The sequence below is a fragment of the Anomalospiza imberbis genome, chromosome 18 (assembly GCF_031753505.1).
Source record: "Anomalospiza imberbis isolate Cuckoo-Finch-1a 21T00152 chromosome 18, ASM3175350v1, whole genome shotgun sequence".
In the NCBI taxonomy this organism is placed as follows: Eukaryota; Metazoa; Chordata; class Aves; order Passeriformes; family Viduidae; genus Anomalospiza; species Anomalospiza imberbis.
Genome location: NC_089698.1, coordinates 8,744,139 through 8,757,242, shown reverse-complemented (window position 1 = coordinate 8,757,242; position 13,104 = coordinate 8,744,139). Strand labels below are relative to the sequence as shown.

Here is a 13,104-nt window from a genome sequence, read left to right as displayed (position 1 = left end):
GCAGATATGTGAAAAAATTGTCCTTAAGGCAATCATCTGTACTTAAAAAGCAGTTTCCCTAACTTGGATGTCTCCCAAGCCCACCAGTGAAGTTCACTGGAGCAGGTACAGTGTACCTCACAAATTCCTGAGAATCTGCCAGCCTGTAAGGAGCAGGGCCGCCGCAGAGGCCAAGGCTGAACAGCTCTCAGGGACAGAGCAGCTCACAACAAACTGCACCTGAGGATGTTCTGACTCGGTCTGCAGAGGTTTTCTTGTTCTTAACCTGTCTTTGAGGTACCCCCAATCCCATACAAGGGCTCTGCTCTCAGGGAACTGAAGCCGTACGTAAATGGTATTTCCCTCAGCTCCAGATCTCAGAGGTTTCCACTAACCATTCATTTCCCAGCAGGTCTGTGTGTCACTTGGTCAATCTGATGTCCATTACATATTTTTGAGTTTATCATTATACCACCCACTGCTGCATTCAGTGTAGCAGAATAAATAAATACAGTACTTTATAACAAAGTCACAGTAGGAGGAAAGCCGACTATAACACCAATCTTTTCCAGAGAAGAAAACTATTTGTGAAGCTCATGTGTCACCATCAGTTATCCATTTCATAGATAGTTTATTAGTTTCTCAATAAAACTGGTTCTATTTGCTGTTCTTCAAATTAAAAGCCTATAGAATAATTAAAATTAAAAACCTTCAGAAGAAATAAAAGCTAGAGAAAAAGAGCATTCCATTTTCATGTCCAATTCCACAGAAGATAAAATGCTTGGTGATTCACCCGTCATACTGAAAACATGCTGAGGAAGTACCCTTAGATCATGTAGCTTTGGTTCATCACAGCCTAAGTATGTGCAGGAGAGTATGAAAGCACAGCAGCACCTAACAGCACACAGCCTGGGGGGGGAAAAAAAGGCCACATGATATGCTCATAGCCAAAACACAGCCCATACTTATTCCCAAATCTAATTCCAGCTCCTAAAAACTGGAGATTCTGAAGTTATAATCCCATTTAATAGGAATGCATCAGTTCCAAAAATAAATTAATAATACATGTTAGAGGCATTGACATTTTTTGCATAACCTCAGCATGCTTTCATGAAGTAATTAAAATTGTGACAGCATTCCAGCTGAAAACTGTAAATCCTTAATGAGTAACACTCATCAACATTCAGTATTACTCAGAGTTCTGTCATAGTAAGTTATGCGAGATCGCCTCAGCATCCAGATTTTACAGCACAGTAAGGGATGGTGGCAGTCTCCTTCCCCTCATATTTGTTCACCAGGTGCCCACTCCCCAGAGCTGGAAGGCAGGGACAGGGAGCAGAATGAAGCCCCCATAACCCAAGGGGAGATGTTAAGTGACCTGCTATGGCCACTCAGGACACACACACGTCTATGGGGCTGGGTGGGATCCACCCAAGGACACTGAGGGAGCTGGTGGAAGTGCTCACTGAGCCACTTTCTATCATTCACCAGCAGTCCCGGCTAACCCAGTTGGTCCCAGCTGACTGGAAATCAGCAAGAATGACAGCCAGCTGCTGTAAGAAGGGTCATAAGGTGGATGAGGGGAATTTCAGGCTGGTCAGCCTGACCTCAGTGCCAGGGAAGGTTACGGAGCAGATTGTCCTCCACAAATGGCACACACAGGACAAGCAGGTGATCGGGCCCAGCCAGTGTGGGTTTATGAAAGGCAAGTCCTGCCTGAATAACCTGATCTAGGACAAGGTGACCCACTTAGTGGTCCAGGGAAAGGCCGTGGATGTCATTTACCTGGTAGATTTTAGTAAATCTTTGACACCACTTGCTGCAGCATTCTCCTGGATAAACGGGCTGCCCTCGGTTCAGAGGGTATGCTCTTCACTCAGTGAAAAACCTTCCAGACAGTGGGGCCCAGGGGACACCTCACCACCCTCTACAACTACCTGGAAGCAAGTGCTAGCAAGCCTCTTCTCCCAGCTAACAAGCAACGCGACAAGAGGAATTGGCCTTAAATTGCATCAGAGGAGGTTTAGATTGGACATGAGGGAAAATTTATTCACCAAGAGGGTTGTCAAGCATTGGAACAGGCTGCCCAGAGAAATGGAGTCACAATCCCTGTGTACGTAAAAGAGGTGTCGATGTGGCACTTTGGGACATGTTTTGCTAGTGGACTTGGCAGTGCTGGCTTAATGGTTGGACTAGATGGTCTCAAAGGTCTTTTCCAATTGAAATGATCTTATGATTCTGTATTTATTATACCTACACCCTGCACAAGCTTGGAAATGACCCAGTTTTTCCTTGCTCACAAGTGTCATTCACTGCAATTCACTGTCTGCTCTTTGTCTGGAGGGCAAACTCAAGGCCAGGAAGGATGGAAAAGAGAAATCAAAGTAACTACCAAAAAAATAAAAAAGCAAAGGCAGGGAACAGACACAGCATTCAGCCAAAGCAACAACATTAGAGCTTCTTGGATGGGAATCCTGGCTATAATTTTTAAAGACTTAGAAAATTCAGACTTTGAGTTTCATGAAAGTGGGCACTTATTCCTAAGACTGAAACAGAAAAAATTTATTTCCCAATTCTCCAGCATTGCGAAAACCAAAGAGAAAACAGAACTTGCTACTTGAACTAAGCTGAAAGAATACTGTGAATTAGGCAATTCAGCATTCCAGACTGAAAACCAGTTTATTTTCATAGTGAGAATACCAGGCTAAGCAACAGTCTTGCTCTTCTCCCCACCAAGAAACTGTTATATTATGATAATAAGTAAAGAGGCAGAAGGGAAAAGCAAAATACAGCACAGGCACAAAGAGCAGTCAGTACAAACAAAACCAAAGCCATTGGTACTCGAGAAGCCTCTAATATGGTTCAAAATTAAAGCCTACTGTTTCTCTACACTAACAACCTTTTTCAGGGCCTCAAGTGTTTTGTACAGCCTCAGGCAGGATTTCAGTGTTTTAGTACAACAGTGACAAGTGACTTACACCTGTGCTGCACCAAATTTTTAACCCTTTCCCTAAAGAAAGCTGATCAGTAAAAGTGCCAATCACACCTCACAAATTCACTAAACAATTTCAAGCAAGCTTGAGAGAAGTCAAAACCAGGAAAAGACAGTGTATATCTTTCCAAAGCTTGCACAAGGGAAGGAAATTATGACCTTCTTGAGCTTCAGAGGGCAGGAAACCCCACATGGCTTGCACTGTTCAGCAGGTGCCAGCCTGCTGGCACACCTGGGTGTCACACTGTCACCACCGGGGGTGGTTTCCCAGCTGGCAGCAGAGGGAAGTGGTGAGCTGGGGTAACTGAACTTTGCAAGAGACCCTGCAGCACCCCCAGCTTTTTCATGCCAGAGAACGTATTGTGGATTAGCAGAGGGACACAGGCAAGATATGGCCTTATTAAATCAGTGCCAAGCAGAGGAGGTACAGGGACAGAGAAAAGCCCACTGGAGCCCAGGTTTCATTAAGCCCCACTGCTTATGAAAGAAGCTCACAGGAAATAGTGCTAAGTAAACAGCACTATCCCTCACACAGAATTTAAATACAGCCACACACACAACATACTAATTCTCCCAAGAAATGAAGCAACAGAGAAAAAGTCCATTAAGAACAACATCAGCAGTGATATACTCAGCAAGTCATCAGCTGTTTCCAGAAAAGGGCACCATCAACAACGGTGCTTTCTCCCTACAATCCATATACCAGGTCAGGGCAGATGGATTATCCCACACACACCAGAAATCTTTCAACTACCTGGGTCCACAGCTCAAAGTACTTCTATATCTAAAGCTATTACCTGGTAGGTGCCCACCCAGAACTACTCCCACAAAAATCCAGGCATGCAAGACGGCTCCTCTCCTCTTCCTGTATTCTCAAGATTAATACATCCCACCAAGTCAGTTTGGATCAGTATTTGTTCATATACAAAACAGTTTCGCTAAGAGTCAGTAGAGGAAGAGGCTGTATTCCCTTTGACCAAATAAACTATAGGTGTACAAACAAACAAAAAAATCCCCAAACAGATAAACAAAACCAACACAAACCCCAAGCCCACAAAAAACATCCCAACCAAACAACTAAAAGCTACCAAATACTCTAGAGAAACTCATTTTCCTCAGAGGAAAAATTCAAATCCAAAATTTTACATGAACTGAATTAGTATTTTCTTTAGATCACGTTTCAACAAGAAGAGTACCCAGATGAAACACGATAACATCAATTCAAGAACTGTCAGAGCAATCAAGGCTAATTTGTAACCACCATTTAAACTGAAAGTAGGAATTGCCACATTTCAGCAGTATTACTTAGCAAGCCTATTTACTTTCAGCAAGACTACACATGTTCCTTCTTTGCAGGAAAACAAAAAAAGCTCCTATCTCATCTTTTTTTTTTTTAGTACACGATTCAGCAGTATTTAAGCATATTCCTTAAACTTTCAGCACATGAGCAATCCTAACAAATCAAATGAAAATACACAATTCAAAGCTAAGCACACACTTTAAAAACTTTGATGAACTAAAACATGAAGAATTGCAGTAATCTTTACAGCAAATAGGTGACAAACTTCTACCTATGAAACCAGGTATTTTTTAACTACACCGCTCTCCAAAAACTAACATTATTTTTTAATTTCAAAGCCAAATGAACATGGAAGAAGTTCTCTACAGGGCCCTAAGAAAGTTAAAGGTCTTAAACAATTCAGGGGGTCAGGAAAGCTGTGCCTGAGCACTATTCAAATGCAGGTCACACTAAAAAAAGCTTTTGCTCCTGTTTCACTTTTGTTCACATCTTGTACAAGACTCGATGAGCAAGCACCAAGAACACTTAAGAGCAAAAATTCAATACACAGAAATATTATGACCTCAAATACAGAAACCCAGTTTTGTCCTTTGCACACGAGCTGGTGCAGTGGCTGTCGTGTACTGGAGCAAATGGCTCATGCTTTGAATAGCATTCCCCTGCTCCACTGAAGCCCGACAGGGCAGGAATGTGGCCAGTGTCAGCCACAGCTCTGTCTGTCCACACTGCATGAGAGCCTGTGCTTCCCTCTTCCCCAGCAAAACAGATACCTGAGGAGAAATTCCACATATCAAACTCCTAAGTTTAATAGTTCTACCAGAAGTCAGCAAATACAGATCCAACCCAGCTGTAAAAAGGCACCTAACCTTCTGAGAGTAGTTTTCTCATCCCCCACACCTTCTAACAACTCAAGTACTGCCAGCACTCTTCAACATCTATTATGTCCATGTGTCAGGTACTATGCCACAAAATTTGATCTTTGCCATTTTTTAGCTGCCACCTCAATAGAAAAAACTACATTCAATTCCATTACTGCTCAGAAAGACAAAGATGGGCACTACAGCATTCTTGATTCATTTCCTCCAACCTGCTTACTGCCAGAATTGAAGTGGCATGATGCTTCTACTTAAGTCTCCTGTCTCCTTCCTGCAAGACTCCCAGCATTTCATGCAGATTTTCCCAGATCTCATTTATAGAGTACTCTTATATCACTGATTTTAACTAGTGAAGAGTAATTTAAGTGTATCACATGTCTACAAATCCAACAGAGAGAAAACACAAATGCAGTTTTAACCATCCCTAGATTAAAACAAGCTGCAGTAAGTTTTAGAGGTTTAACATATACAAGGTAAAATGCTACTTGTGCACAAACTCAAACCCAGCAGGTTATTTGTTTTCTTTTACAGTGTATAAAAGTTAAGTTACTTTTAAATCAGAATAAATCTTTTTGTTTACATTGCTAAAGAAATATTAACACAGACCAAACACAGAAATACTAAGGGATAACACCAACACAGTTTTGCAGCCAGGCCAGAACACTCAGAATCATTCTACTAGAAATGGCACTTAATTTTTCTACTAGCTTTGACTTTCAAATAATTCCACTGGGCAGCCCAAGTAACTGGTCCTATAGTGGGAAAGGTATGAGGAAGCACAACAGAAGTGGTGTATGAAAGAGAAGACAACACAGGAAAAAAGAGTTACACAAATGAAAATGTGGCAAAGAAAAATCAGTTAAAGGAAAAAGAGCAGGGAATATCCCAAGAGTAGCCACCAAAAGCTACTTCTACATTTCCACCCCCTGAGCTGGCTGATAATTCTCAGGCACAATAATCAGTAAACAGAAGCTAAATATAATGTCAGAACAACCAATTTTAATTAAGTAGGAAGTTGAATGTTATATAGTTTAGTTACAGATAATGAAGTTATTATAAATTGCCATTAAATTTAAAACCGTATTACTAAATTCTCTGAATGGCAGGGAAACACTACTAATAACTTTCTCAGGAGATCCATTTAGCAAATACTATTAAAACGCTGTTCATGAAACCCAGAATTAGCAGGCTGAACCTTTAAAACAAAGAAAAATTTAAAGTTTCACAGGAAAACACAATATGCCAGAGGATTTCACAGTTCAGGGAATATGGATTAAAGGTTAATCCCAAACTCATGTTTTTAAGTAACTAAGTTGCTCATGTCCTGCTGCAGCAAATCAACGACTTCACCAACAGATCCATGTTTCCTCCTGGACTCAGGATCCTCCACAAAACCACCACTGAACTGCAGTGCAGACATGTGAGCCTGCCATGCAAGGATCCAGCATGAAACAAAAACCCTTCCAGAGAGTGGAAAGCCAGGAAGGATTGGGCACTGGCAGGCACCCACCACACTTAGTACTGCAGAAAAACTGGCACTGAACTGTCCTGGAAAAGTGTGAATCTGTTCTTTAAAGCCACAGCTTATGAGGGACTTGTGCATTAGACTGCATTTATACAAATAATAAGCTCTAACTGCAGAACAAACAGATTGGTCACTAGAGCTACCAAAAGAATCAGGTGTTTGGAGTTTATCACAGGAAATCATTAACAATGTGCTTGACAAACACCTTCAGGAGTTACCTGGGTTTGCCAGATTTTCTTTTGGGACAGGAAGACAGATGACCCCCATCTCTTATACACCTTCTAGCCATAACCTTCTATCAGCCTGCACAGAATAAAGTATTAGCAAGGCTCTTCCCATGACAGGTTAACCCTTCAGATCACACAGCAAAAGATCTGCAGAGTCTCTCATTAGCTGTACTCTGTTCCCTTTTTATCTAAGCTCTTCCTTGTCCAGGCTATCACTGCAAGAACCCAATGCACATGTCCACTTCAAAATACAGAACAACCCTGAGCACACACATTAAGCCCTGGAGGGCAGGAGCTGTAATTCCACTCAGTTCCTTCTAGGTTCTGCTCCAGACAGAACTTTCAGGTATCAGAAGCTCCACTCAGGGTACACAGGTCTGCACTGCACAATGGAAAGTTCTGCTACTCACAAAAGAAGTTATTCATATGCACCTCACAGCATCAAACAAGAACTTATAAAAGTTGCAAGAAATCACCACGTAAAAACCCAGAGACCCAGGCATTACTCAAAGATGGACCACAGAGGTAGCTACTACTCTTACATTGCAATTCAACATCAAAACCAGCCCTAACAAAGGTAATGCCAGGGGACAGAATGATTCATTGAAGTCTTGACTGGTTTTCTGACATTCACCAGGGGATTTTACATCTTTCATACTTGGTATCTAAAATTCCTCTCTCTTCAGTCTAGCTGTGCCTTTCCCCTCACATACCCAGAAAGAAGCACAGCTGCCTCCTCCTGCTGCAGAGAGAGGCTGTGACAGTGCTCTATCCTCCATCACTTCTGCTGTTCTGGACCAACCTTCCCCTGCCCCCAAATCTACTGTAGGGACATAGAAGTCATGTGTTTGCAAACCCCCAAGGTGCCCCTCTGGTTTATTACTTCTCAGAGCCAAAGCAATGCAAACAGCCCTGCCTACTGACTCCTTTTTTCTCCTTTACTTTGTAGCCACAGCTAGTAGCAAATACACTTGCACCTCAAAAATTTTGCTTTATAATTAACATCAGGAATTACCAGTCTTAAAGTATCAGACCTGCTAATAAGGTCTGATACCTTCTGCTTTGTCTCTCTGCTGCACTGAGATCAGCCACAAAAAAAGCTTTTTTGCATCTGTCAGCCTCGCTCTGCAGCTGTAAAAACAATAAACAGCAGAGCAAGGAACATCAGGACAAAAACTCGGTAATAGGTAACAGTAGGAAGAAAAATAAAACTTAAAACCAGTAGATTAAGAAGCAAAGGGATGAGGGGGAAATACACCAGACTGGAAGACAGGCCAAGCCCTACTTTCAGCAAAATTAACTGAGGAAGTGTGATAAAAGCCCTTCTACTCCTCACTCCTAGAACCCTCCTCTTGGGAATTCACCTAAATACACAGACAGGAACTGCAGCTAGCAACGACATGAAACTGAATAAATATCACTCACCACAGCTCTCACTAAGGTGGAGACAGTGAACAACGAGCAAAATAAGGGTTCACGTTTGCCTACGAACAAAGTCTCTCCAGAGCAGAGGAACACTGGCCAGAGCAAATTTCATGACTGATATATATGGGTCTCCATTTGAATTAATCAATACACTTCAACTGGACAAAACCAGACCCATCCAGTCACAGCACACCAGTGGATCACCTTGAAACTGCTGATCATGGGTTTGCTTAGACCTCTGCTCTGATGAGTTCTGCCTTGCACTAAGACCAACACCTCTTGATTAGAAGACAAGGAAGAGTTAGCAGTTTGAACACACCTGTCAACTGTATCGTGTCAAAACACCAACACCCCACCTGTAAGAGCACAACCACAGCTGCCAGCAAGCTCCAAAGCGCATGGGAAGTTCCAGCTGTGAGCTGGATGTGGGGTTTTAACCAGACCACTTGCACTGGCAAGTCTTTCTAAGCATTGCAGATTAAGTACATTGTGCAATATTTTTTGAAACAGAACTTGGGTAATAAAATTACTTCCTCTAGCTGGCTTTGAAGTGGAGAAAAAACGCTGCAAGAACAAGAACTCAATTGGCTTTTAGCTGCCTGGAAAATGCTCTAATAAGAAAGGCTGATGACCTACATTCACAAGGCTCTGTACTAAACCACTATTACAAAATCCAATATAAAGCCTGACCATGTTTAAGTGTTTTCCATTAGCAAGCAGCAGTATCTTGTTAGAGAAATATGAAAACATGTTATTGTCTTTAGTGATGATGATCTTAATTAATCCTCTAAATAGTATGCTGAAACATGTCAGCGTGGTCATTCCAGACTGCTTAAGCTCCCAACGCTACACAAAGACACCAAAACCTCCACTTCTCAGTGGGATGCACTGGGATGTTAACAGAAGAAGAAACTTCTTAAATATTCTCAAACTGCGAAAGACTGAATTCATAATAACTTACATCTCTGAGGCTCTTCCAACAATCGACAGAAATGCACTGGTTCAGAAACCCAGGCGAAATCTAAGCTGGGAGCAGAATATGTTATTATAACTCAGTTAACACATCACTGAAATATTTCCTCACACAAAGACATCAGCTCTCTCAGCCAGCTAGTCAGATAACCTGAAGCAGATGGAAAAGATTTTATTAAAGTAAACCCTACTGTGGTAAATATCCCCAAAAAGCAACAGACAGAGTAAAATCAGCAAGTGTTAAAAGGAAATATTTAGTCCTTCACTCTACACCCATAGAGTTGGAAGAGTTCGATACATTCAGCTTTGATTCACATTAGCAGATTCCAAAAACAGTGAGTAACACAACTCAAGGAAAACTGCCCTACTTTGAAAAAAAAGAACGCTTTCAAAAATACACTATAAAGCAGGCAACTAGTCAAAACAAGAAGGATATGGCCAAAACAGAAGAGAAAGATGGAAACACCGGGAGAAAAAAAAATCCAAGTGGCAATTCTCAAAGGCTCAAAATTACCATTACAAGTCCACAGGCTCAGAAAAGTCCAACTGCCCACAGTGCCTTCAGGAACCCAAATCTGCACGGCACAGGCCAGTGACATGGTATGTTGAAAGTACCTTTTGCTGTTAGTGATGGCAGTGGCACAAAACAGACTCATGTAACCAAGAGAGAATAAAACTGAGGGAAAAAAAAAATTTTAATTAATTTCTTCCTAATTTACTAAAGCCCACCTCACCCTAAATGCAGAAAAAAATAGGCCCATGTAAAATCACTGCCTTTCAGATTGCATGAAAAGATACTACAGTTGAGGAGGCTTAAAAGAAGGTTTTATTTGTCTGAAGAGCACAGCAAGAACATGGATACAAAGCTAGTGTCAAATTAACATGGAAATACAAAGAGATGCCTGATCTGCCGGGACTGAATTGTGAAGGGACTACACATTCATCTCTGAGTACATAAAACCTCCCTGGGCTCTGCAGCACTCATCTGATAGCTCCAAGTACAGATTGAAGCTAAGCAAGCTGCAGGCGTGCTTCCTAAACCAAAAAGACACTTGCTATAACACACAGGTTTAAAGAAGTAAAAAGTAAAGCAAACACCACCTGGGAAATAAATTCTAAGTCCAAGTACTCTTCTCTTTCTGCTGTCTCTCCCCAGAGGAGACTAGGGGGACTTCTTCACCACTGATTAAAGTGGCAAATTTGGTTCTGTATGTCCTCTGTACTTGCATGAGCCAGGTTTTCCCTACCTGCACCTCATGTTTCAGGATCAAACCATGTGCTCTTAATCTGTCAAATGGGTGATTTGTTTGAGACAGCAGATTCAAGACATGAAATGAAGCAAACCAAACAAGCCAGGTGACATCAGCAAAAGAGCTGTGAGGCCACCCAGAAGTGATGGGCTCTCCTCTGAGGAGGAGGGAGAGGCATCACCATGGACAGCTCAGCCACCACGTAAACAGGATGGATGAGTATATTCCAAATGGGTCTCAGAAACTCCTCGTACAGCAAGGAATTCCACCTGGAACACTACATCCACATGCATCGCCTTGAGTTCAGGAATACATATGGTTTGAGCAAAATTCATGGAGTACTTATGGAGCTGCCACAGGGGAATTCTAACACTACGAGTTTCAAAGCCAGTGGTGTAGAAGCTGAGCAGATCGTAAAGGTTTGCTCACAAGGACACTTCTGCCAGTGAGGCTACAGCACCACAAATTTCTAAAGCAGCATTACACAGCACCAGCAGAAAAATATCTTTCATCTTAACAAAGTAAATCTAAGTGAAAAACTTGTGTTCATCCATCAAGCATCAGCTGTTGACAGAGGTACAATATCAAACAGGAGTGACAAATGTGACACAATATGAAAAATGCCATTTTTGAATTTCTAGGAGGCTACAATGCTCAACACCAGCAGAGTTCAGGGTCAAGTACACCCACCTATAAAAGCACAGAGACAGCTCTGAATAAGCTGAACCTTTTCACCCAGCAATCCAGCAGCCTATAGCACTTAGTGCCAGCAAAAAGGAGCTGCTTCAAATCAGTTTTACATAGTACCTTCTCAGCCATAAAAGCCTCTAGCTGTAATAATACTAGGTTACCAACACAACAAGGGCTTTTTGGCTACCTAAGTGCACATCATAAGCCCTGTACATACACTGCACTGCCAAAAACACAAGCTAAAACAAAACAAGGCAGACACAGAGACGTTTCAACACCAAGTCAGTTATTTCAATAACTCTGCCTACACTGACCCAATTGTGTTTCAGCTCTGCTGGGAACTCGCTTTGACGCAGTTCATTAATACTGTTACGTTTTATTAGTCTGGGTCATAAAAGTTATTTCAAAGAGAAAGAACAAGGGGCCTTCAAAGTACACCAAGGTTCTTCCTCTCCTATTTACAAGGAGCACGGAACAGTCGCTTGGTGCGATCGGAGAGCGATTCCCAAACCTGCAAACCACCCCAGGCAGCCTCATGCCTTGGCTACTGATGCTCTTTGGCAAGAGCTGCCCATGATACTCGAGGGCTTTGCCAAGCTCCAAGAGAGTTCAACACCCAAAAGGAAACTCCAGCTGAGCGATATACCTAGAAAAACTGTCGTTTTCTACCCACAAGCACCAACCATTTCTCCTAACTTAAGATTTTAAGCACCATGCCTAGCAGCTAGCATACCAACTCCATCGCTGAATTATTTCCCTAAAAGAAGCGCAAACAGAACCAGAAAGACAAACCAGGTGCGGCAGGTTTTCTTCTCTCTTCCTGGCAGGATTAAATGGCTCTTCGAAAGCAAGCATTTTTTCTGGCCGTGCAGGCATCCAAGGCCCACAGTATAAAAGCAGGTAAGCAACAAGCACCTGAAAACTTCGTCAGCACATTTTCTGCGCTCGTTACCCGCAGGGTTATGTAGATGTCGAGCCAAGCTTTCGCACTCTGACACGCACGTTTTGCCCTGACTCCCCGGGTAAATCCCGGCTCTCTCGGCTCCAGGCAGCCGGCGCAGGGGACCGATGCTCGGCCGCGTCCCGGCTCTGCTCAAACGCACAAAGCGGCAGCCAAGCCCAAACCTCCCCGGCGGGGCCGGCTCCGGGCCACTCCGGCCCCCGACCCGGGCTGTCCCCGGCGACCCCGGGGGCTTCACCCTGCCGGCCGCCCGGGCCCGGCACCCCCGGCCCCGCCGCCGCCGCCCCTACCTGGCCGCAGCGGCTCGGTGATGCTCAGCACCAGGAGGAAGAGGAGGAGGAAGGTGCCGCTGTCCGCCTTGGGCACCATTTATCCTCCGTTCATCCTCCCCCGGCACAGCGCCACAAACCCGCGGGGAGGGACGCGCGGAGCGGCGGGAGGAGGGGCCGCCGGGGGGCCCCGGTCCGCACCGAGCTTTTCCCCTGCCCTCCCTCCGCCGTTCGCCGCCGCCCCGGGCGGAGCCGGCGGCCCTCGCTGCGGCGGGAGCGGCGCGGGTCAGGCGGCCGCGCTGGGGCGGCTCGCAGGGCTCCGCCGGCACAAGATGGCGGCCGCGCCTCCCCGCCGCCGTGCCCGCGCCGCCACGCCCCCTCCCGCCGCGCGCCGCCCGCCCAATCGGCACTCGGGGGGCGCGGCCGAGCGCGCGGTCAGGCACGCCCCGCCCCCTCGCGGCGCTGGGCGGGGCCGGGCGGGGCCGCCGGCAGGGGGCGGTGGCGGGGCGGCCCCGAGCGCCCCGCGACCCCCGGCCCCTCGGGCCCCCGCGGGATGGCCACCGGTGGCCACCGCAATCCGGCCTCTATCAGCCCCTCAGTCCTCACCAGAATGGAAGCCCCATTACCCCCAGGATAACT

At 44.6% G+C, this 13,104-nt stretch overlaps 1 protein-coding gene across 4 annotated transcripts in view; it reads right to left on the bottom strand.

The window, feature by feature from the left end:
• Nucleotides 1–12,821, bottom strand: part of DGCR2 (DiGeorge syndrome critical region gene 2) — a 45,093-nt gene extending 32,272 nt beyond the window's left edge. For 2 of the 4 annotated variants that reach the window (XM_068208880.1, XM_068208881.1), the window contains exon 1: nucleotides 9,810–9,909. In XM_068208880.1, the coding sequence (XP_068064981.1) occupies nucleotides 9,810–9,894 (85 nt within the window). In that variant the 5' untranslated portion in view covers nucleotides 9,895–9,909. Of the gene's footprint in view, nucleotides 1–9,809; nucleotides 9,910–12,486 lie in introns of those variants that run through there. The other 2 variants (XM_068208883.1, XM_068208884.1) reach the window with 2 other exon arrangements.
• Nucleotides 12,822–13,104: the final 283 nt, after the last annotated feature.